The following is a 26,227-nucleotide window of genomic DNA, read 5'->3' as shown; positions in this document are numbered from 1 at the left end:
GAGATGCATGAATGCTTATTTCCATGGAGTCCACAAATTCTATGTTCCAAAAGAAGTATATAATAGATTAGCATTTTTTCTTTTCTTTCTTTTCTTTTTTTGGGGAAGGGTGGTTATATTGAATCAGATCTCATAAATTTTATTATTATAGGATTTGACTTCTCATGTAATATGGTACATTCACATAAAATAATGACAGATTTTTGACAGTGTCAGATATTTCTAAGTCAATGTTTCATGATTTTAAAATAGAATTTTCTATATTTTAACTGAATTGATCACACTGAGTCTATGATTCTAATTTTCCAGTTAATTCATGCATTTAGAAACATCTTTGTTTCTTCATGTTACTGTTTTCATGTTTTTTTCCCTCTAAACCTTTTCTTCAGCCTCTATTGAAATTTGATAACTTTAGTAATTTTAGCTAATTATTCTAATTCTTAATCATCTCTTTACTCTAAATTTCAGTTTTCTTCCTTTTCTGTGTGGTCATTCAATTAAAGCATGCTATGAATTTATTATCTAATTCTTATCACTAATAGCATCATAAAAATTCAATTAAGTCAGTGGCAATTCTACTTATCAAATAATTATTGTAGTCACCTTCACTTTTGCCTTTATTATGTTCTCAATCAATCAGACTCATTGAGAGTCTCTAATAACCATGTTTTGTTCCTTTTTGTTAATATTTTAGTTGAAATTGATGAATCTGTGACATTTATATCACATCACCCCACCCTGGTCTATCACATAATAAATTTAACTGAAAACATGCCACTTTTGAAAAATTATAATTATCCAACTGTTGAAATAAAAGTCTATTATGATATATCCCAACAGTGAGTCAAGTTTTATTTCCGTAATTGAACTCCAAAAGTCACAATAGATTCAACACAAACATAAACAGGTACACACAGATAAACCTACAAGGTAAAACTGAAAACTTACTTCCTACTAGACAGCAAATGACTAAATCTTTCCTTGGCCAATTCTAGTCAATATTTCAATGTCTTATTGTATGCTTCTACAGTTTCTTTAGACAAGTGATTGTCAAACATTTTCTGTGATCAGCAGATAATTTGTCTTTGTGGTTTTTTAAATGAAGAAATAAAGAAGAAATAAATAGCATATGCCTATAGCTTAATTGTTGCAAAGTACTTCACTAAAGCAAACAAAAAGACAAAACAAAAATATGAAAGCCCTTCTATCACCAAGATTCCTCAGAAAATAAGCATCAACTTGCAGACGTCCTTCTGTTTGCTTTCACAAACTTAAATTTTGGATGACATAATTGAAAGCTTTAAAATATTTATCATACTAAACAATATAATAATAATTGTAATGAAATCAACCATGGTAGTCTCAAAACATGTGACAGTGTCTACTCAAAGCATTCACAATGCTCATGTTTCCCTTGTTTGCCCTGAAGCATTATGCCATTAAGTAGAACTGCCTAACAGTTGTGACTAAACATTCTTATATATTTAAAAGGCAAATTGTAATATATTCTGTTAGATTTACCTTCTTTTCTTTGATTGAGGATATAGTCAAGTTAGGTCACATCTATTTTTCATAGCAAATTAGAACTTTTCTACATGGCTTAATATTTTCTCTCCACCAAATACTGTGACTTTACACATTAAACAGTCGGTTGGCACTTATGAAGGGGGGAGGGTTCAGGGCACTGCATAAAATCTACTATTCTGAAGAAAAGTAACTAATTATTCTCACATCCAAAACTCCACAGTAAAACCCACCACTTTTATGTCATGTTGTTTTCTCACTCCTCCATTAATCAGGAGCAAGTCTCCTTTCCAAATACTCTTAGTTTCTTCAGTCACTGACATCACCGTCAGGGCTCAAAACTGCTTGATAATCTCCCACTCATCTACATACTTCCTGTTCCCTTCATAGTTCTAAAAACTTGATAACAATACTTTAAAAAAAAAAAAAAAGATTTTATTTATTTATTTATTTGAGAGAGAAAAAGAGAGCATGAGTAGAGGGAGCAGTAGGCAGAGGGGCGAAGCAGACTCCTGCTGAGCCTGGAGCCCAACACGGGGCTGGATCCCGGGATCCCAAAATCATGAGATCATGACCTGAGCCAAAGTCACATGCTTAATCCACTGAGCCACGAAGACAGACCTATTTCTCCTACCTATTTTTTAAATAATAGTAGCTGCTGTTTACTGGGTGCCTTCCATAAATGAGGCACTGTACTAGATATTTACAGTCTTTCTGTAACGTTCACAACCACAAGGTATCATCTTCTTTAAACAACCTAGCAAAGTAAACAAACCAAAAGATCTAATTGCACGTTTCCCCATGTCCACACATTCCATACAGAATCCAAGTAATTCTGACACGAATTTGATTTATATACTCCAGCCTGTTTACTATAAATAAAGCAGTCTGGTAAAAATGGCTGATTCTTATACTTTTTTTTTTTTTTTTTGACAGACAGAGATCACAAGTAGGCAGAGGCAGGCAGAGAGAGAGGAAGGGAAGCAGGCTCCCTGCTGAGAAGAGAGCCCGATGCGGGACTTGATCCCAGGACCTTGGGATCACGACCTGAGCCGAAGGCAGACGCTTTAACCCACTGAGCCACCCAGGCGCCCCTCCTATACATATTTAATAAAAGCTCCATTCATAAAAATGAAATATCAGAAATAGCTCATCTTTGAAGAGATAGCGTGACACAGAGAGACAGAGAGAAAGATTAACTCTAAATCTTATGGTTCAAACTTGAATAAACCACCTACATTGCAATCATTAAAAATCAACTCCCAGTCCTCCCCAGACTGTGTGGCGTTCTTCTGTGTGTATGTACAGCATATGAGACACTTGACCCACATGCATGTCTTCCAACCAAATAACACCCCTGAACTGGTCCTCTTATCCCCACTACACTATTGGTTTCTTAAACAATGGTGTTTCTTTTTGCAGAAATTGTCTCTGGTCTTCCTCTTCAATTTTAATTTTATTTGTCCTGTTTTCAGCTATAGTTAATATTTTTAGATGCCGAAAATTGGTTTTGTGATTAGACAATCATTTCCATATCATGCTAAGGAAACAATAAGTTTTATTGTTAATAGTGACAAAAATATCATTAGTACCCTTTTCACATTTGATTCTGATTTCATACATCGGTGCCACAGAATATATTCTTTCCAATAGCATCTCTTTACACTGAAGACTTAGAAGGGGACTATTATTCTACATATTTAAAGTATCTTATGTAAATGAGGATGATGTCATATATTTAAAAGTTCTTAGAAGAAAGGCTTAGTGATCTTGGTTTTGGTAATGAGCTTTTAGATACACCATCAGAAATATAAGCCAACATTTTAGTGAAAGGTTCTATTTACCATACATTGTTCCATCCAACACACTAAGTAATCAACAAATAAAAGATGTTTGTAAATGCTAGTTTTTTGTATAAATTTTTTTGTACAAAAAGAGTAAATTGATATTTCAGTTGAGAATATGTTCATACAACAGTGTTGAGTATACCTTAACAAATTATATGTACAAAAGGTATTTTTAAGAATGGTGATTTTATATGTGAATAATTAAAGTGTCATTCCAGGAATGACTGGGTTCCCCACATCTTCAAAGGCACACAAATAAAAGATGTTTCTAGGAATAGAGGCTGTCTATATGAAAACAAAGTGTTATTGCAGTGGATAATGGGGTTCAACACAATTGGTGTATTCAATAACCTGGAAAAGGCATATGTATAAAAGATGTTTTTAATAATGTTAAATGCAAGGGGTGCCTGGGTGGCTCAGTGGGTTAAAGCCTCTGCCTTTGGCTCAGGTCATGATCCCAGGGTCCTGGGATCGAGGCCCGCTTCCGGCGCTCTTCTCAGCAGGGAGCCTGCTTCCCTCTCTCTCTCTGCCTGGTTCTCTGCCTACTTGTGATCTCTGTCTGTCAAATAAATAAATAAAATCTTTAAAGAGAAAAAAGAAATGTTAAATGTGTATGTGAGTTACTGCAGTGTTAGTTTATAGAAAGAATCTATTCACCAGTGTGTGATATATGGAAATCACTATGCATGGGCACATGTATAAACGGTGTTTCTAAGGATAATAAAATTGTGTTGTATCAGGAAAAATAAACATGATCCATAAACAAAAAAGATTGGATAATGTGGATTTTATTAAAAATGTCTGCTCTCTAAAAGACACTTCTGGAAAATGAGTACATAAACCACAGACCAGGAGAAAATATTTGAAAAACAAAAGGACTGAAAGGATTTATATTCAACATATACAAGGAAGTCTTAAAGCTCAATGAAAATGAAACAAACAACCCAATTAAAAACTAAGTGAAAAATCTGCATAGACACATCTCTGGAGAAGAGATACAAATATTAAATAAGCATATGAAAATGTGCTCAATGTCATATGTTTCTAGGGAATTGCAAATTAAAACAACAAGGAGATATCAATATACATCTATTAGATGGCTAAAATGCAAAACACTGACAGCACCAAAAGCTAGCAAGAATGGAGAGCAATAGGAACTCTCATTTGTTGCTGGTAGGAAAGCTAAGTGGTATATAAAAAGTTAGGCAGTTTTTTAAAAGGGTGAAACTTAATTCTACCATAAAAGTTCTTGGTTGAAAAAATCTTATAAAACTATAGTTTTGAAAGAATGATGCCAAAAATAAGATCCAATGAAGTAAGTTTCGCTTCACTGACAAATTGATTCAGTGAACATAATAATAACATTAGTTATAGGTTGGTTAAGAAGTACTATTACTTTCTTTTTTTTTTTTAAAGATTTTATTTATTTATTTGACAGAGAGAGGTCACAAGCAGGCAGAGAGAGAGGAGGAAGCAGGCTCCCCGCTGAGCAGAGAACCCGATGCGGGGCTGGATCCCAGGACTCTGAGATCATGACCAGAGCCGAAGGCAGCGGCTTAACACACTGAGCCACCCGGGTGCCCCAGTACTATTACCTTCTAATCAGGACTAACCAATTTTTATTATATCCACCATTCAATTGGTAAATACTTAGCAACTACTCCTTTCTGTACATAATTAACTTTTAATGTACTTTTGGAAGCAAAGTATTACAAAGTCAGTTCTTATTATTGTATTGGAATTATCTAGAATCTAGCAAACACAGAAAAAGAGCACAGTATCTAGTGAAACTGCTTTTGTCTAGCTAGGAACTTCTGTGTAAAAAAAAAAAAAGAACAATACAAAAGTGAAATTTTCAAAATGCATTATTAATTTCGGCATTGTGCATACTGGTTAGGAATTTCAGCTATCTTAATAATAGAAAGATCCCAAGTTTCTTGATACAAGATTTCTACAACTGAGAAAGATACTTCTACCAAGAAGAAAAAAAGTTAGACTTTAAATGGAGATATTTTAATTGTGTTTGTATTCTTACTATATTTCCTTACATTCACCAAGTGTGTGGCTTTAAAATATTAAAGAATCTATTAAGACAAGTTCGTACCAGTGAATAGTTATGCCTTTACCTAAAACAGCTTTGAGGACCATGAGGAATGTGTTAGCCTCAATTTCCCTCCATCTATCATATTTCATTGATTCAAAGATACTTTCCCCCGATATTCTGACTCTGAATTCTTACAGTTGATGGCACCTCACAATCATTACGAGCCAGACAGCAGTTCTGATGTGATTGTCATTGCCTGTGATGTGATTACTTGGTCATAACTGTTCACACCGCTGACATTTCGATTGAGTTATGTGCATTATGGGGGATACACAAGTTGAGTTTAATTATCATTTAAAATGTCTTCCACAAGTTCACTATAATTGAGCGCTGTCAGTAAATATAATTGTTATTTGAAGCTTAGACGCAAAATTTCAGAAATAGATTTGACATCCCTGATGGAAATGTTTATTGTTGGAGGAATGGTCACAGATCTGTATTTTTTGTGAGGGAAAAATTAAGCTACCAAAGAAAAGAAGATAGCACGGGTCTAGATAGAATAGGTCTACTTTCTGAGAAATTTCGAAAAGATTGCTTTTACCCACCTAATTAGATGCAAAAGAAACTGTCTGTTCCTTTAGGAGAGATGAAAAAAACTTCAAAGCATTAAGAGGCTGGTCTGATTAATGCATCAGACAAAACTATCCTTAAGACATCGCTCAAGGCTTAAGCGGTAGTTATATTTTTTTCCTAGCCTCACATAATGGCACATCTTACAATCACGGTCGCCTTACAGTTGGTGACATCCAGTATCTTCAAAGAATGTGAAATCAGCTATAAAACGCTTCTTATTCTGCAACTATTTAAAAGACGCAATTTTCTCATCATATTAGAAAATAAAAACCCAAGAAAAAAAAATATATGCGCAATGGAAAAAAGATAAGAATTTATTAGAGTCACAGGTTACAAGGAAAATCTACAATCCAGTAAGCGATGACATGTCATGGACAAGACTGGCAGCACTGGATTCTGGGTACCCACTCTCAGCTTACTCAGAGTTATGCCATACACATGCCTCTAATTCAATTCCCCATCATGCTGTGGGACTCCACAGAGTAAACATCCAAATAAAAGTGAAAGACCATGTCAATAGAAAAATAAGAAATTATGTATTTCAATAGAACTATTTTCATATATAAGAAATTCAGTCATCTGTATATCTACATTGCCCAAGTATTATCTAATAAGTTAGAGAATCAGTATTGATATGGATGGGAAAATATTATAATTCTTATCTTTTATGAGGATTCAAACATTAACCTCTATGTCAGCCTATATGTATTCACCAGACCTATATGAATAATTTAGAATAAATATGCATACTCTCCTATATACACACCTATATTTAAATATGTATTTAAATTTATGTATTTACATACAAGTGTTATATACATGTGTATGCATGCACACATAAATATGCATATTATGAAACATTTATGTATATACATATAATGTCATATCTTCTTCCAAAATTGGCACAGTGGATTCTTTTTTTGGGGAAAAGTTCAGTTTTTGTACTTCCAAGGCTCTCACATGTATTCAGCCTTTCATGTGGAAGTATTTATATATTCTTTCTATTTTAATAGTCCCAAGTACCCATTTTAGTTATCAATTATTTAAACAAAGAACTAATTTTCACAGCCATTCTCCCATGTGAAAACGTGGGAGAGGCTGGGACCGTTTATACAACAAAGGGCACAGGCGTGTGGACAGAAGAGATCCGCAAGTGAAGAAAAAGAATAAATGAACGCTCACTAACTCAAGTGAAGAGTTGAATGAAGTAATGACAGCCTCTCAGGCAAACAGAATTTTTTACAAAAGCCTTTCTCTACCCTCAGGCACAATTACAACAGCTGTACCATAGAGCCTCTATCAGTCATAATCTAGAATAGTGCCTCTTTCTATTAACCAAGCGATAGAGGAGCAAAAATTACTTTCACCGGCCCATATGAGGCACTCTGCTTGCTGCACTGAATTCTGATGGCTTAATTAGGTGGCTCGTGTGGCACATGGGGTTTTGTAAGCCAGGTTCATCGCAAAGACCGTATCATCAAAGCAGAGGAGTCATGGGCTCTACAGCTAGATTACAAATCCCCGTTTCTTCATTGAGTGTCTTGTCACTGACTGTGTCTGTCAGTTTGCTTCCATCTACTTAAGCAATTAGATAAAGCCTCACCCTAGTAGACCAAGGCTAATAAAGAGCCATGGGATTGAGGACAGCTGGCAATTTCTCTAGTTATGAAGGTCACATCTTCAACTGAGGGATCGCCTCTAGAAAATAAGGAACGTGCTCTATTTTTTTGAATATTTGTTCTCTTTCAAGTCCGGACATGGAATGCCATGGAATTTCCAATTTTACTTAAGACCCACAAACACACAAAAACTTAAAAAAAAAAAAAAAAAGGTCACATCACAATGTCAACGGATTTAATAATCAAAGAATTTAAAAAATGTTTTTGTCAGTAAAGGAATATGAAGGAAAATCCTGAAAAACAATTATACTGAGAGAATAAATCATATATACCACATATTTTAACAGCCATTTATGCCACAGTTTGGTTATATTATTTATTTTATGAGTGCTAACTTTAACTTCGTTAATTGTCTAGAAAAATTCAAGCAGTTTTAATATAGATATAAGAGACAATAGCAAATAATATATGTATTCATTCATATATATGCATATGTGTATATATTCATAAATATGTATGTGTACACATAGACATTCATATATATGTGTATATATACATGCACACATACATACATGATGGGTGACTCTAAATAGCATTACAGAGGACCATTTCGGGCTGAAGTCCAACAAAAATCATAACGCAATTAGCAGTTCGAAGACCTGATACAAGTGTACTATTATGCTCATACATTTTTTGCTTGATCTTTTAAAATAATTATATATTATAAATCATCTAACAATAAATATGCATTAAATCAAATCATAATGTAGCAGTCTATGTCCACCCAATTTCATTAATGATGCCCCCAGTCTCCCTTCCTGCAGCACTGAATCTTAGGGTCATTCTTGACTCATCTCCTTCCTTCCTTTCACTTTCTATGGTCCCTCTGACTCTATATCATATCAGATATATATCATATCTATATCATATATCCATATGTTTTGCAAATCTCTTTTCCTTCTCTGTTGCCTGATCTATACTGAGATTCTGACATTTTTTTCTGTCATCTCTTCCTCTCATTACCTTATTCATTTATCAATAAACATTCAGTGAATAATTTCTATGTACTACTTACACTTTTAGGTATTGATAATACTTTTGAAAACTTCCAAGAGTGTTTTCCTGTATTTTATCATAATGATCATTCATTGTAACTAACAACGTAGATGAATAATTGATTTTCATTATTTTTGCCTACTACAGAAGACAATTTTTTTATATTTACATTTTTATATTTAAAGCTTCTTAGCCTCATATAAAGGATTCCTCTAGATTTGAGTTCAAATCCCTTTAGATTCATCTCCAAACATCCAGTAATAATGCACTTTTCCTTTCAACCAAACCACATCACAGTTCTTATAATCTTCATAGCTCTGTCTCCTGGCATGAGTCTGGGATTTTCTTTCCCACTCACCTCTCTCCAACCAGGTAGAACTTACAAAACTGAAGTACATAGCTCACAGTAGGTGCTTAATAAGTGTTCACTTTCCAATAGATTCTTATTCTGTTTGCCTGCTCTGTGAAATGTTCTATGAGGTCCTCAAATTGTCTCTCTAGGCTCTGAAGGGGATATGGCAAAGACTTTGTCATTTGATCTCATCCTCAATTACATGTCTGTTTCCTTCAATGGCATTGGTAATTCGTTATTGTGGTGCTACAACCAGAGAGTGCAGATTAAGCTAGTAACACACACTATAGATAATAATAATGTTATTATTAAGGTTATTAAGAACAACTTCCGTATATAGAATCCATTCAGGGTCCTGATTTTTTTTTTTAATATTTTATCTTTAATTCAGACACAACACAAACCAATTCTAGCTTTCTCTCTGAAGTATGAATGGACATAAGGAGAGATTAACTTACTGACAAGGTAACAAAACTAAAATATGTAGTAGAGATATTATTCAAACACAGATCCTTCCAAACCAAAAGTCATCTTTTCTCCACTACGACATTTTCATGTTTTTAATGTTTCCCGAGTAGTCTTCCCTGACCCTCCTCTCTTTCTCTTTCTTGGTATGGGTAGATTCTTTATTATTTTGGTTAAAATTAAATTACAGAAAGTTAACATCCAGAGAATGTTTCTTTTATTTTCTGGCTTTCTAGCTTCCTATAAAACTTACAGAAACCTGTGATACAAAGTTTTACTGTATTTCATTTGTAGTAAATATTTTTTCTAGCTATCACATTTAAGTATAGGTCATGAATTCATATTCTGTCTTTTCATGGTTCTTAAAAGAACTGACTTGCCCACTAGCCACAGTGGCATAGTGTGGGCCAACAATACAGCTAGGGGCCCATGAAAATATTTTAATTTATTTTAAAATCAGGAAAAGAAAATTTACTTTTACAGTCAAAGATTATACTCATGTTAATGGCAACACAAACATTAAAATGTGTTTAATATTCTTTATGGTGGAAGGAACCCATGAAGGCAGAAGTATCTAGGGCTCCCATTAGTTATAAGGCAACACTGGGCTCTTAATCTCTTTTTAGAGAAAATTTGCATAATTGCAATATTACTCTAATTTGGATATAAATTCCCAGACAATTAATGTCTGAAAAAACATTTCGTTAAGGCACGGTCAAAATTTAGGAGAAATTGTACTAATTAAGCAAAACTAAGTATTTTATAAAGCAATTTTTAAAATACATGTTAATTTTCATTGACCCATTGGTTAATGTCTTTCCTTCAGTGTGAATATTTCTGATCTCTAAATATTACTGTGAGACAAAAATAGCAAGAAACATACATAAAAACAAAGCAAAATAAATCAGCAATGGCCTCAAATCTACGTCCCCAAAATATCTAAAAGAATCATCTTTGAACACTGTGAAAGATGAACACTGTTATTCATCTTTCCTGGGACTCCTTCCTCAGACAGTAAACATTTCTTAATGTATCCAACTATTTATCGACTTACATTTTGTCCAAAGCAGTGTTTCTCAAATTATCTGTGTATTAGAGTGATTTGGGGTATTTAAAAAACTTCAGATTTTGGGGTTTCAAATCCAGGTTCTCTCTGTTTCAGCCATTTCTGCCATGAGCCCTAGAAAACTTTACTTTTAATGAACATCTAAAGCGTTTCTGAAAAAATAATCTATGGGAAATACATTAAGCGGCAATTCTAGAGTCCTACAAATTCATCAAGTAGCACATAAAATCATATCACTTTTGTTTATTTACTTATTTATTTATATATATATTTTTACTTTTGTTTATAGTAATACCTCTTTCAGTGCATAAAGAGCCAAGTAACCTGTTGAAGGACTTTTAAGTTTAAATGTTATATTCTAATAGAAGAGAATTAACTATTTAAGTTTGTAAAACTGATTTCTGAATAGTCAATGCAGTTAAAAAAAAAATCAAACAGCCTAGGAACAAGCGATCTCTATAGACTGCAAATAATACGCATTTTCCTTATCACTGCCCATGGCTACTGTGCCATAGGAACTAATCACAACCATTGGAAAAATCATCCCTACAGATAAAAAACTTTGTAGGCTGTATATATGCAGCATTAGTTAAATAATGTGCTCCACAAGAAATGTCTGAAGATTCTATCACATCTCAGTTTCAGAAGTAGACTTTCTATTTTATTGTTTTACATTACAAAGGAGATTTTTAAACTCTGAAAGGATCCCTCAAATCTACTCAACAAGCCGTTGGGCATGTGAAAAGAAAACAAAACACACGCAAATCGATATATATGGGAATTATAGGTGTATGCATCCTAGAATTTTACATGAATTCTTTCTTGAAAATTTATAATTTAATCTATAAATGATTCAAACCCAGGTAACACTTAGCTCCTTGCAATTACCGTCCTCTGTGTAAAACAGCAAGATACTGAAGTGGCTGTGGATGCAGAGGTGGGGAGGGTCAGCACTAAATCATTTCAGACAATTTCACACTCAAGCCTTGTTGACATGAGGCAGGACCAAGGAAATCACCCTGTCAGCACCTGCGTCTTTAATGAAGGAAAATGCTGCTGCACATGCAGAGAAGACAGAGGGAAAAATAAATCACATTTTAACTCTAAAGTGGGCTGTCGGATTTATTCAGATAGAAACGCAACCTTGTGGGCTCCCCCTTCCCCTTGTATCTCCATTTAAAATCTCACCATATACACCTAGAATTCAACCTTGTGGTGTTGTGTGTGTGTGTGTGTGTGTGTGTGTGTGTTTTCTCACCATAGACGCTCTTCAGTTCAACCCAGTATATGTGAAATGTATACTTTTACAACGTATCATTTAACATTTGTCTTTCATTGTCTTCCTGACATCTGTTGCAATCTGAGGTGGAGGTTTAAGAAGTGAAGATGGGCATCTGTCAGATTCCTTTGTAGGAGAGATTAAATGAAGATGTGGCATAAGCCAGATAAGGCATGCCTCAGGAGATAACCACAGTTGGCTTAAGAGTACTTTCTATGTAAATAAGAGATGAGGTAAAGTGACAGGACAAACCTCTAGCAGAGGTTTTCATTCAGAGGCCGGTTTTCAAAGGCTCTGTAGGCCAGGAAGGGCAAGGAGTCTGAATTGTGGGAGGGGCCTAGTCATTCCCAGTATCCGCCTCTTAATTACGCCTTTCTCTTAAAACTGATTCATGGTTTTAAACAAGAGCATTTCTTGATTTAAAATGTGTAATTTCTAGGCACCTTCTTGACACACCAACCACTTCCCATAAAATATTGTAAATAAACAAAATGTAAATATGATAAAACACAAGCTGTTTTAAGGCTGCATTATATAGAAAGACGTAAGAGAAATTTTTTACAAAGTGAGTCAGTAATCCATTAAGCCAAAGGTTATATTCCAATAATATTTTAATATTTAATGACACCAAGTAACCAAGCCACAGCTTTATTGAAAACCACTGGATTATTGTGGTAATAAAATAATCTGCATTATGATAGTTATTTCACATTTTTTTTTTAATTTTGTGCCCTGAGGCCTCTTGTGCTTATCTACACCTCTGCTAATGACAACTCGTTCTAGAGACCGTATACTTCTTAGTTTTTCGGAAACTTGAGACATTTTCCCATTTATCTGCCTTCTGCAATAAATGTCTGATGAAGGAGAATATTCTTTTTGTAAGGTGAAGAGTAGGAGTAAATCAGGTGAATGAGAAACAAGTTTTTAAAAAGACACTGAAAAACTAATTAAATAAAAAATTTAAAAAGAAAAAAAGACATTGATATTGATCTTCCCATCTTTGTTCTCCCCTAAACTCACTCCAGGTCCAGATCTCTACAGAACTTAAGAAAGCTAGAACCACAACAACAAAAGGAATCAGGGCCTCAGTTCATGCTAGGATTAACACCAAGGAGAGGAGAATCTGAGGCTGAGGACTCCTTTAGTAGTTTTGTCATCTCCTTAGCCTGAAACCAATGCTCCTGGGGGGCGGCAGTTAGGGAAATGACTTCCAGTCCACAGATGTTCCTTTTGAAATGCTAACAGTATGTTTCTTTTAGCAGGTAAATTACTTTGAAGTAATTCTTGAACTCTGTGGTCCTGAACAAGACAGACATATAACTTTATGCACCCCCTTTTTGGTACTTGTATTTCTTTTTAAGGTGTTGCCTCAAAATGGGCCCTGAGTTACTATCTGTAGGACACATTGTTAGCTAACTGATAACTGAGCGATCACCTCTAAAGCCAATCTCCGTATTATATGAAGCAATAAATTCATTTAAGTTCTCTCTAGTTATAAAAATGCTTGCTCTAGAAGTGTAACTACAATTTTGAGAAATTTTAGACCTAAATGTTCAAGTTGGTCTTCTTTGAAATGGTATGTCTTCTTAAATGAAAAGGTAACTTGAGATTTCATACATAAACCTTAGTCCCTCCCACCAGACACATTAATGCATGCTTTCCTTCTTCCAGATGTCTAGGTAAAGATGATTCAAACCACATGTAATCATTTTGAAATTTCATTACCTGCTTGATAACTAGATCATGGATTAAATTTGTTGACCTTTAATAGTTACGGGCTGGCCAGTTTAAGGATAATTATACCTAAGCTAAAATCTAAATCTGTATGTATCTATAATCATGGTTTTCAAAACATTTTCATACTAATACCCTCCTTACCCTGACAATTTGAAAAATGGTGGATTATTTTGTACTTAATTTGCATTTTCCATATACTTTAAAAATGCAATTTTTTGTATTGTCAGTGTTTGATATTGGTCCATTCACTAATTTTAATCATTACTCAAACAGAGTTCTGGCAAGGGAAGGGAATATAGAAACAAATTAAAAATAAAAACTTCTGTTGTACTTTGTTACAACAGACTAAATTTTCTGTATACTTTCACCCTATGGAAATGTTTCAACACATATAATTCCATTTGTTTATTCACAACATTTCACCTGTTTATCTGCCAGGTCCAAGTATCCGTTTTAACACAGCAAGGGAAAAAAAAAAGTCAAACTCCTTGATTTGAGAATTCTGATTTGTGTGTGGGTACTAATGATAAATTACATATAGTTGCTGAATATTAAAATAAATATAATAGTAAAATAAATAAAACTCAAACCTCAAGTTTTAATTGAATGAAACACCATCTGCCATTCTTTTATGAATAACTTGTCTCAATTATGGTGATAAATTAAACCTATCTAAATTAACTACAATTCATTCCCATAGTTTGATCTAAGGAGACAATTGACATTATATTTTGATTAGCGTATCAATACATTTTTCTACTTTCCCATGCCAGAGCACTGGGTTTAGTCAATTTCCTACAGAAGAGTTTAAGTAAAGCTTTTTATAGCAATGTTATTCCAGCACCATTAACAAAATTATGACTTCCAGGGAACCAGTTTCTAACTTCACTGGAAACAATAGTAGCTATGGCAGCACGTTGCATTTTTATTCTGACATTGTGCAGCCTGTTAATTAACATGTCACTCCTCTAAAGGAATTTCAGGTTTAAATACTTCACTTCTTTTGATGGCCCTTTTCTATGGTACTAACATGCATTGTAATCGCTTTTCTTTTCGTGTTACACATCTCTTCCCTACTATCATTGTCCTTCCACCACTCTGATTCACTAAGTTAATCTAATAACGCTACATGTTTCAGCGACAGTGAATATTTTTGTCCCTATTCTCACTTTTCCTAGGGAATTAATAACGTGCTCTGTAGTCAAGAATTTTGATCCCTGGAACATGTCAGCACGCAGACTTAAGAAACCATTCACACAGACTTACACGTTTGAAAGCAAATGAACAATTCACAAGACACATAATGAAAAACGAACTTGAAGCAAAGAAAGTATACAGGTCATGATTCAATAAAAGAGTGAAACAGATGCTTGGCACTTACCTGGAATAAGCTGGGCCAGGAACAGGTGATCTTTTGACAAGCTGAGGAGTGATATTGTGACCAAAAAAGGAATATGTTTCCATTTCATCTTTGTCCCTTCCTTGCATTACACCCAGCCAGTGACAGATAGGTTTTATCTGGGAGAAAAAAACAAAAGAGCAAATTACTTTTTAATGGTTAGCTATGTTGAGATAAAGACGGTATTAAAAATATTTTGTGAAAAATTATAGTTCAAGTGCATTTGAAATATCATTTTTCTAAATGATAAAATATGTAAGTATTTCAATACAACTTACACTGACTCTATTTTAGGATATACATTTGAACAGATACAGTAGTTATTAATTTTGAAAATGCACATTCAATCAGATAAAATTAGCTAATAATTCATTGATTTTCTCTACCACTCAGGCAATGCCAGATACATGTTTTTGTTTTCTCACCAATTTCGTTGGAACATTCTCATCAGGACCAGAAAACTTTATGGTCCAGAAAACTTACTCATTTGCTAAGCAAATATTTACAAACAGCTTACAATGAACTAGTCACAATGCTACTTTGAAGATACAGCAGAAGACAAAACTAAATATTCTCTCTTCAGGTAGATAAACAATTTGAGGCCACTTTAATTACATCAGCTTATAAACACAATAAGAAAAAAAAAGTCTATAGATGTTCTATTCTGAACAAAGCACTCAGTTATCAGTCATGATGGACCCAAGAAATATAAAATAGTGCCTTGCAGATGATGACTTTAACAGAAGGCAGAACAAAACTATAGGAATTCAGGGGGAAGACTGATCAGTTTTACTTGGGAGAACCAACCAAACTTACATTAAAGACATGCACTTGAGATATGAGATGGTATTGATAAATAGAAAAGGAAATGCTATTCAAAGTGAGAGAACAAAATAACCAAATATTCAAAGGAAATGTATATGTGTGTGTGTGTGTGTGTGTGTGTGTTGTGTGTGTGTGTGTGTGTTCCAATAACACATTGATATATTCAGGGAGCTGTAAGGGGAGTTATTTGGCTGATGACAGTTTGCCATAATACAATATGATAGAAAACTGAAAAGATAAAGACAGGTAATGAGGAATCGCTGTAGAGTTTAATGATAGATAATAATATGATTCAAATTATTAAGAAGATAACTCTGATCGGAATGTGAAGGATATAAAGTAATTATGAAGGAAATTAGCGTGGAGGCTATAACCACAGTACAGAGACTTATAATAATCTTTACAAAGGACCCTGGGAAAGGAAATGAAGCCAACGGCTGGTGTTGGGGTCAGGAATCGGGGGACATTACACAAGAACACTTTGCAGGACTTAACGTTAGATTTAGGAGATAGGACACAGAAAGACATGTAGTCATTTAGTCAAAAATACCTAAATAAATCTAGCACAATAAAAAGTGTAATTGTGTCTCTGAAGAAAAAGAAATTTCTGACACTCAGAAAGCCAACTTGAGAAAAGGCTGATCTACTTGACTCAGTAGGTTTATCCACACAAAGCCGTCATCAACTTGTCTAGGTGAGCGGAGCTGTCCTTGTTTTCTTACTTATCACTGTCCCGTTAATTGGCAAGTTTTCCTTTAGCAGAGCCTCCTAATTCCAGACACTTGGAATCACTGAACTTACTTAAGATATTTGCAGATTACTTCTTCTTTTTAAGAACTCTGCAAGTCCCTCCTGACTAAGCTAGAACCTTGCCTGCAAAGAAATACTCTTTGGCTACTGTAGGTTCCTATTTGTTCAGATGTGTTAACCATTTTCCTTGTCTTGGAGCTAATGCCTTGGTACCTCTCCTTCCCCTGGTATCCTACACATAAATGACATCACATACCCACATTATCTTCAATGTCTTATCTGTTTTAAGTGTCAGATGGGAGTAGAAAGTAGGTTGGATTTCAGATCATTGCAAACCGAGATGAACAGTTCCACTCTTCAATCCATACTCTGTGGTTTTAAGTTGTCCAAAGGCTTCTTCTCAGTTATCCCTTGGTGTTTTCGCTTCTAGTCACATTTCTCAGTGATATACAGATGATCAGTTCTTCCAGAGAAAATGTATAAATATACTGCATTGTAGTAATTTCTGCCTGACTGGGTTTTGATATAACAGATACCCTGTCATCTTGGATTCTGCTTGCCTAGGGATATTCTCATCTTCCTCCTCCAATATTCGATTATTATGTGCACTAGATAGCAGAGTCCCTGTTTTGAAATAAAGCCTAGATCTCATATTCCTTTTACATGCATAAGCCATTTTGCTTCAGCTTTTGATGTAAATAAAAGCATGCATGAACCTAGAGGCTGTTTATGATTTGATTATTATTTGAAAATTTAGAATTATTATATTAGTTAAATGATACTTTAAAGTATATTTATTGAAACTGAGATTTTCAACTGTGGTTGGTTATACTCTAACAATTTCATTAGTAATTATATATAACTTAGAGACACCTGCGTTGCTCAGTCGCTCTGCCCTTGGCTCAGGTCATGATCCAGGACCCTGGGATCGAGCGCCGTATTGGGCTCCTTGCTCAGTGGGAAGAGTGTTTCTCCCTCTCCCACTCCCCCTGCTTATGCTCCCTCTCTTCCTGGGTCTCTCTTTGTCAAATAAATAAAATATTTATATATATATGTATATATATATATATATATATATATATACATATCTCTGCCCACAAGTAGGCAGAGAGGCAGGTGGGGTGGGGGGGGGAAGTAGGCTCCCTGCTGAGCAGAGAGCCCAAAGCTGGGCTCGATCCCAGGACCCTGAGATCATGACCTGAGCCGAAGGCAGAGGTTTAACCCACTGAGCCACCCAGGAGCCCCTACAGCATGATTTTTAGGTAGAACCCACAAATCTAAAGTGGCAACTACCTCATTTGCATTGGACACCTATCATAATCGCTTAAAATTCTGATCTTCAAGAGGCTTGTCTAAAAATGGAAGTATCCAGGACACCTGGGTGGCTCAGTGGGTTAAGACACTGCCTTCGGCTCAGGTCATGATCTCAGGGTCCTGGGATCGAGCCCCACATTAGGCTCTCGCTCAGCAGGGAGTCTGCTTCCCCACTCTCTCTCTCTCTGCCTGCCTCTTTGCCTACTTGTGGTCTCTCTTTGTTAAATAAAATCCTTAAAGAAAGTGAAAATACCCTAAGAATACACTAACCCCTTATTTAAAATCACATATTTTGATATATTAATAAGACAATTGATTTTAGTAAATAATATGATATAATTGCATTTGGATGCTGAGTATTACAATAAGTAAATTCACCCACCATAAACACAACCCCCTATGAACACATGAACACTTTTCTCCATAGATGTATATATATATAGGGCCTATTATCAAAGTACCAAGAATGTAAATTCATATGGTTTTGAATTAAAGAAACATGACATGAGAAAAGAGAAAAACATTTACAATATCCCTTTCTGTTGTGAAATATTAGGCTATGAGAGTAAAGAATTATTTAATGTAATATAATGCTTTGAGGTATAATTCTGTTGGCTGGAGAGCCTGAATGGTGCAGTTGGTTGAGCATCTGACTCTTGATTTCGGCTCAGGTCATGATCTCAGGGTCCTGGGATGGAGCCCCAAGTGGGGTTCTGTGCTAAGTGTGGAGTCTGCTTAGGATTCTCTCACTCCCTCTCCCTTTGCCCCTCCTACTTGTGCTTTCTCTCTCTCTCAAATAAATAAAAAAAATCTTCTAAAAATACATATGTATATTTATATAATTTTGTTGGGAATGATAAATCTATGGAAGTAACCTAATGCAATATTCTAGAAGCATAGATGGTAATACTAAATTCTTGGGTATGAATCTCAGCTCTACCACTCAGATGTTGTTTGACTTTGGGCAAAAAAATTTGAGCTTTAGGGGCGCCTGCGTGGCTCAGTGGGTTAAGCCGCTGCTGCCTTCGGCTCGGGTCATGATCTCGGGGTCCTGGGATCGAGTCCCGCGTCGGGCTCTCTGCTCAGCAGGGAGCCTGCTTCCTCCTCTCTCTCTCTCTGCCTGCCTCTCTGCCTACTTGTGATCTCTCTCTGTCAAATGGATGAATAAAAAAATCTTTAAAAAAAAAAAATTTGAGCTTTCTTAGTCTTCTTTTTCTCAAACATAAAATGTGAATAATAATAATAGCCATGTCATCAGGTGAGATAATATGCATGAAATGTCTAGAAGAGTGTCTGTTTCATCGTTTAATATCTATTAGTATTAATAACCCATGACTCCCAAGTTCAAACCGTATCGAATAAGGTTCCTCCAGGATGAAGATGGAACACATCTTTGATTTGTATTTACATGTTGCTTCACATTTGAATAGTGTCTGTTTTAGGTTTAACTTCTAAGACACTAGGGGTTTTGATTTCATTTAATGAACTTCATTAAGTTAAATTTATATATGATAAAATGAACCTCTTTACAGTGTAGGTTTAAATTTAACAAACATATAAGCTGTGCAATGTCCACCCCAATGATGATACTGAGACTTCCCATGGGGGCTTTGGTGTTAAGAGCTAATAAGTTATATGCACGTGTTGTGCAAGTATGTGAGTTGATAATGTACATTTTCTTTTTTTTTTATTAAAGATTTTATTTATTTATTTGACAGAGATCACAAGTAGGTAGAGAGGCAGGCAGACAGAGAGAGGAGGAAGCAGGCTCCCTGCTGAGCAGAGAGCCTGATGTGGGACTCGATCCCAGGACCCTGGAATCATGACCTGAGCTGAAGGCAGAGGCTTTAACCCACTGAGCCACCCAGGTGCCTGCTAATGTACATTTTCAAATAAAAACAAAGGCCTTGCCTGCCTGCTTTTGGAGGAAGATTGCCTTAAAGAGAGTTTTAAATTGTTCTACCAGTTATTATGAACTTTTTTGCAAAGTAGAAAAGTTCCATAAGAAATTAATTTGGGTACAGGCATGGTTCAAGAAAATAAAAAATACTTCCTTAGGCACACATTTTGGATCACTGAAAAGATCACAAACATTCCCTTAGCATATCAGTGTATCACGATGAGTACATTTCAGTCTCTTCTGAGACTGAAAGACTACCTGTTTCAGCATAGGTAGTGCACCCCCCCCCACTCATATTTAGAACAGAAACTACATTTATCAAGGCTTTCCCTATTACTAACCAAAATTTACTCTTAAGTTACACTACTCTCTTATTTTTCCTTTTCAGTTGAAAACAAAAAGCACTCTGGGAAACCAAGGTTATTGTTGGAGTCTCATCCTGTCTGCCTTTTCATCGTGTTCAGCTTCTATTTAACTGATTATTACCCGATGAGTCAAAAGTTACAACAGCTGAAAATGTTCCATAACACAACAAAACCAGCAACTGTTGATTTCCTCTGTCCTAGTCTTAGATGAAAGAAACAACGGTGGCCAGTGGGTAATAGGTGAGCCCAAAAGCTGGCTGGCCTTGGGAGATCAGTGACCAGAAAAGGCCAGACTCCTTTTGAATTCTGCCAATAATAGATGAATCAGTCAGCATTCTACACAGAGTAAGAAGATACTCTCCCTTTTCACAAATGAGATAAACTGAAGTTTGGTCTACTCAAATGGGACTATTCTCCTAGAGCACCTAGAGGAAAATCAATCATGAAAAATTAAAGGTTTCTACTGAAAACAGTCTTTGGAAAATGTTGGAAATTTTTAAAAAAAATTAAAAGAATTTTAAAAAATCCAAAATTAATTTTGATGAGACCGCTATACATAAACAAATGATAAATATTTTTGCACAGTAAATATAATGGAGAGCCCTGTGCCAGGCCATAGAGATTCATATTGCTATGAAACAAATCCACATTCTTCATGTTAGAGCAGCAGAAAATGTATTATGTATTTGTAACAAAGACACAAAGGATAAAGTTGGCCATGGAGGAGGCTGATGACGGGGAGGGAACTGCAGTGGCCTAGGCTTCACATGGTGTGTTGAAGTCACACAAATGCAGAAACCAGAAAAAGAGAGTAAGGGGAGACAACCAATGTGTGGTTAAATGTTACTAAAACAGAAGATATGTGTAAAAAATAAAAATAAGTAAGACACTGTCTATAGGTAGCACCTCACAGTTGACTTATTAGCCCATCATATTTTATTATTATCAGGAAGATAATACATGAATTGCTATTTTCCATATGACAATATGAATTCAGAATCTTCACGAGACTTGTCTGCATGAATGTATCTAGTTTGCACATAGAAGTGAACTGAAACCAACTCTATTTTTCTTTCCATGAAATCAAAATATCAAAGAACTGCAAGTCCTGAATGCGAGGCGAATTCCAGGTTTTTCCTTATCAACAGTGTGATGACACATGGGAAGATAAAACTAGGTAACAATTACATAACTTGGAAATGAAAGTGAAGTAAGACAAAAGAACCATGTAGAAGATTATTAATTTTTCTCATATGTATGATGAACGAGATCCTCCATAAACATCTACTTGACTGGATAAAAAGAAGGTATAAATATTATGACACTGCAAAGCAAAGGCAATGGAATTTGGTGACGCACATAACATAGAAGCCAAAAAAGGGAAAAGAAAAAGGAAATGCATGCTGCTGTTTTCAAAATATCCACCTATTTAAATAGAAAGCTTAATAGGAAATGTGTGTAATTTTTATAAATGGCTAATTTACTTTTTCTTTAGAGTCCTCTAGAATAACAATACATATATAGGTCTGTAGGGAGCTCTATCAAGAATTTATTACGGTTTCTGTTTAGGTGGGAGTGTTTTAAATTTGAAATAATAATAAAAGGTATAGAATACCTTCTAAAAATGCTGATTTATAGCTTTTATATAGACAAGTTAAACTGGACAAATTACTACCAAATTCTTGTTAAGTTAATGTCACATCTCTAATAAAGAATATTATTTGGAAATAGCAGACTACATATACAAGTGGGGCACTTAAATGAGTGATACGTATTAAGGAGGGCACTTATGAGCACTGGGTGTTGTGCAAGTGACAAATCACTAAATTCTATTAAATTCTGCTGCTGAAACTAACATTACCCCAAAGGTTAACCAATTAGAATTTAAATAAAAACTTGAAACAAACAAACAAACAAGCAAAGAGCAGAGCACTTAAAGCACACATTTGGGGTTTAGGGCTAAATAGATTAAACATTTATACACACACACACACACACACACACACACACTTGCTTTATAATTCATTTATAATACCTACAGCTTCTAATATACTTAGGGAATGCTACCCTCTTAGAAGGACGAGATACTACACATTTAGTCAAATGTTTACATTATCCTAAACCCCAAATTATTAATAGACCTTAGATTTAAAATGTCATTATTAACTTTCATGTATATATATATATATATATATATATATATATATATATATATATGAATTTTGTAAAGAGAAAAGAGGAAAGAAAAGAAACTATAAACAGAAGACTCTTAGGAAAATGAGTTTGAAATCAATAGGAAAATAAAATATGTGACTAGAAAATAATAGGAGTGAAGGCAAGATAAAGACAAAGCTGGAAAACAGGGTAGAGTTAATCAGGAATAGAGAAGTAAGGGAATTAGCAAGATTTTCAGTGGTTTGTCACCTAGTTTCTTGAAGCTCCTGGATATGTAGGCAGAGCTATATTACTATTCACACTTCAGTTTTATTTGGATGGATCATGAACCCTATATCCAATTATGCCTCCATTCATTTCACAAAGACCAATTAATTCTCATTACATTTCCAGGAAACATACCATTTTAAATATACTGTGAGAAAACTCAGGGCATGGTGATAAACCACAGGCTGTGTATAAAGAATGAGATGATTTGAGACTATTTTGTATCCAAAATGAACTGAAATGTATTACCAAGTGAGGACAGAGTCAAAGAAATTAACATTCTAGAATTTATTTAGTCAATTTATTTAACATAGCCCATCTATTAGGACCTGTAGACAGATATGTTACCATGAATTAATAATTGAGCAATAAAGTAATTGGAGACACACATGCCCTTAGAAGTTTTACTCTTCAACCTATACTAAATTCCAAAAAGTGCCATGAACAATGTTTCTGTCTGCTCAAAATCTGTATGTTGAAACATAATCATCATACCCCCAATACGATGATTTTAGGAAGTGAGACATTTGGGAGGTGATTAGATCATGAGGATGGCGTCCTCATGAATGAGACTAGTTCCCTTATAAAAAGGAGCCCCAATAGTCACAGGGAAAAGGGAAGTCTGCTATCTATGAACAAGGAATTGGTCCTCACCATACACCAGATAGGCCAGGAACTTGATGTTGGACTTTTCAACCTCCAGAACTGCGAGAAATAAATTTCTATTGTTTACAATCCACCCAGCCTAAGGCATTTGGTTATAGCAGCCCTAATGGAGTAAGACAGTAAGTAATTTGCCATAATGTAATAGATCTGCTATATTCCTAAAAACTTGCAAAATATTAAACTTCTGGTTGTTTTATACATTTCATTCATTAGGGTGTTCAAAGACACAGTGACGAAACTGAAGATTATTTAAAAGAAAAACATGGGGACACCTGGGTGTCTCAGTAAGTTAAGTGACTGCCTTCAACTCAAGTCATAATCTCTGGATCCTGGGATGAGCCCCACGTTGGGCTCCCTGCTTAGCCGGGAGTCTGTTCTCTCTCTCCCGTGCCCCTCTCCCCTGCTCGCTTGCTCTCTCTCTCAAATAAATAAATAAAATCTTTAAAAAGTGAAAAGAAAAACATCAAAAGAAATAATATCACCTAGCAGTGAGGTGTCCTAAGAATATTATTAACTAACAATTTTAGAAGAAACATGACAAAGAAAGGACAATTATTTTATGGCTACAAAATGAGAATCTGAAGCATTTGATAGTTCTCAAACATTTCACATGATATATTCAAAATACTGATTGACGCTTTCAAATAAAGTACAATAAGCAGCCTGAAGACCGTCAAATTAACAATAGCTGTAAGTTCTGCTTAATGTTTGGTCTCTTTTCAGCATTTGAAGCTGGCCCTTCATCACTGGTTTAAAGCAACGCTAGCGCGACTTTTGAATTAGATATTTTAACACAGTGAATTCCAAGAATTCATATATGCATTTCAAGATTAAAATATAAAATCAATAAAGACAGTAAGATGGTTGTCAACCACTGGCTGGAGTATCTTATTTAAGTGATCGAAATGCAGTTATGTATAAAAATAAACTGTAATGTGCTATCTACAGGACATGATGAAGATAAACACCAGTCTCTCTACTACGGCTACCATAATCATTAAAGAATCAATGCCAAATTGAACCGCACAAATCCTTAGGGGGAGAGGGAGAAAAGAAAGCACAGCAGTAACTGCAGAAAGGTTCAAATCAATTTTTCACCCTAAACATCACGAAGTTCATTAGTATTGCTAACATAAAGGCGGAGGTAAAGACAGCAAAATGGAGATTCTTATCTTCTTTTCGCTTTAATTATGGGTTGCTTCAGGCAAATTAATTTTCAGACTTGTTTTAAAAATTGTGTTTGTGTATTAGTGGAATTATATTAAGAATAAGGAAATTTAAAAGACGATTTAATGTAAAGAAATGTTGCATGTAAGGATGTAACTAGAATGTAAAGATTTAATGTGAAGAACATTCCACAAGATTTCTTTTTTCTTTTTCTTATTTTGTAGCTAAAAGGAAAATGGTCTACATCAGGCACTCTTCAAAATCAATGTTCAAATTCACAAAGATGATTCCTTAAGAGTATACTCATGTACACAAAGACAAAAAGAAAGCAATTTTCAAACAAAAGCAATTTTCAAAATGCTCTGCTCACACTAGCTCCACATCAGATGAATTCTATGCCCACTTGACCTTCAATCATATTTTTGATTTCATCATTCTGATGAAAATTAGTGGGATATATGATGTTTGGTCATCCTAGCTAAAAGTGAATCCAGTCGCAGACACATTTCTTTCTGGAAAATATCATCTTTCAAGTAACATAACGTGGAAATAAACATCAACAGCCTCGCTATTCTAAATGTAAGTGTTGTCTCTGATAAGTCAGATTTATCTTAGCATGATAACAGAATTAGAGGAAATTGTCTGGGCATGGGTTTGGTCAAAGAAAAGTTAGATATGAAACTACTCTGGCTTGACACTTGTCCCGAGAGGGAGAAATGCGGAGGGGTAGAGAAGAGAGAAAGGGAGAAAGCACAAGAATGAGAGACAGTAAGAGAAACTGAACAGCTGATTTAGCAAGCATGTTCTGGTGGCAGTTCCTGGGAGTAACAACAAACCAAGTGCACTGCAAGTGAGGTTAGCTATCTTCTGAACATTCTCACCTTTCAGAAAGTGCTGCCATGATCATTCTCTTCTCTCTGTTTAATCTAATTGAAAAGAAATGCCTGGTGACTCGTTTGTTCACTTTAGAGACCAAGACTTCAATTAAAGCCCGCCATTCCACAAGTTAAAGGTGAACAGCCCAAGCTGTGTTACTGTTCAACTTCAATAAATACAAATTTCTAATAAGGTTTTTTTAAAAAAAAAAAGTGTATTTAACAGAATATGATGTCAATATTAGATTACCTTGTCTAAAGACAAAACAAAGCAAGAGTTTACCAAAATGCATATGAAAATGACCATGTCCTGGTACCTATACTTCATTTATTTAATACTATTTCTTTGAGAACCTATTGTGCACCATTCTAAGATTCCAAAATGAATACCATACAGTCTTTGCCCAGAAAGAGCTCGTAGTATGGCAGGGGGGAGCAGACCCAGAGAAGTTACATGTAGGGTAATCATTTCTATCACAAAGTTTAATAGAGTACAGTTCTATGATATTGAAGCAATTAGGCTTCTGGCAAATTGGAAAATATTCACCACAGAAGTAAACATCTCAATGGATCTTGGAAGAATGGTAGTTGTCGATCGAGCCAAAAGTGTTTAAAATTGGAGAGGAATGGAATTCAGTACAAAAGTACCAACTGTTCAGAGGCATGGAGGAAGGAGTCTGTGTATTTAAAGAACAATGAATGGTTTTATTTGGGTGGGATTTCAGGGGGTACGTATGTGTGAAACTGTGATTGGAGAGGAAGTTGGAAATATAGAACAATGCCAGAATGTAAAGAGCGCTGTGTGCAAACAGACATTTAAGCAGAAGTGAGAATCATGCCAATGTGGTTTCCAGGATAAAACTCTGTAAATCATGGGCAGGGAGCCTGCAAGTCTAATGATC

The 26,227-nt window shown here is 35.0% G+C and overlaps 1 protein-coding gene across 4 annotated transcripts in view; it reads right to left on the bottom strand.

Moving 5' to 3' along the window:
* The window catches only part of ROBO1 (roundabout guidance receptor 1), a 1,179,537-nt gene that overhangs the window by 993,573 nt on the left and 159,737 nt on the right, over positions 1–26,227 (bottom strand). For all 4 annotated transcript variants that reach the window (XM_032352245.1, XM_032352293.1, XM_032352267.1 and 1 more), the window contains exon 2: positions 15,004–15,140. In XM_032352245.1, coding sequence (XP_032208136.1) covers positions 15,004–15,091 — 88 coding nt within the window. In that variant the 5' untranslated portion in view covers positions 15,092–15,140. The remainder of the gene's footprint in view (positions 1–15,003; positions 15,141–26,227) is intronic.

This window comes from Mustela erminea, chromosome 1 (genome assembly GCF_009829155.1).
Source record: "Mustela erminea isolate mMusErm1 chromosome 1, mMusErm1.Pri, whole genome shotgun sequence".
Lineage (NCBI taxonomy): Eukaryota > Metazoa > Chordata > Mammalia > Carnivora > Mustelidae > Mustela > Mustela erminea.
The sequence above is the reverse complement of the archived record's forward strand: the minus strand, read 5'-3'. Positions and strand labels throughout refer to the sequence as shown.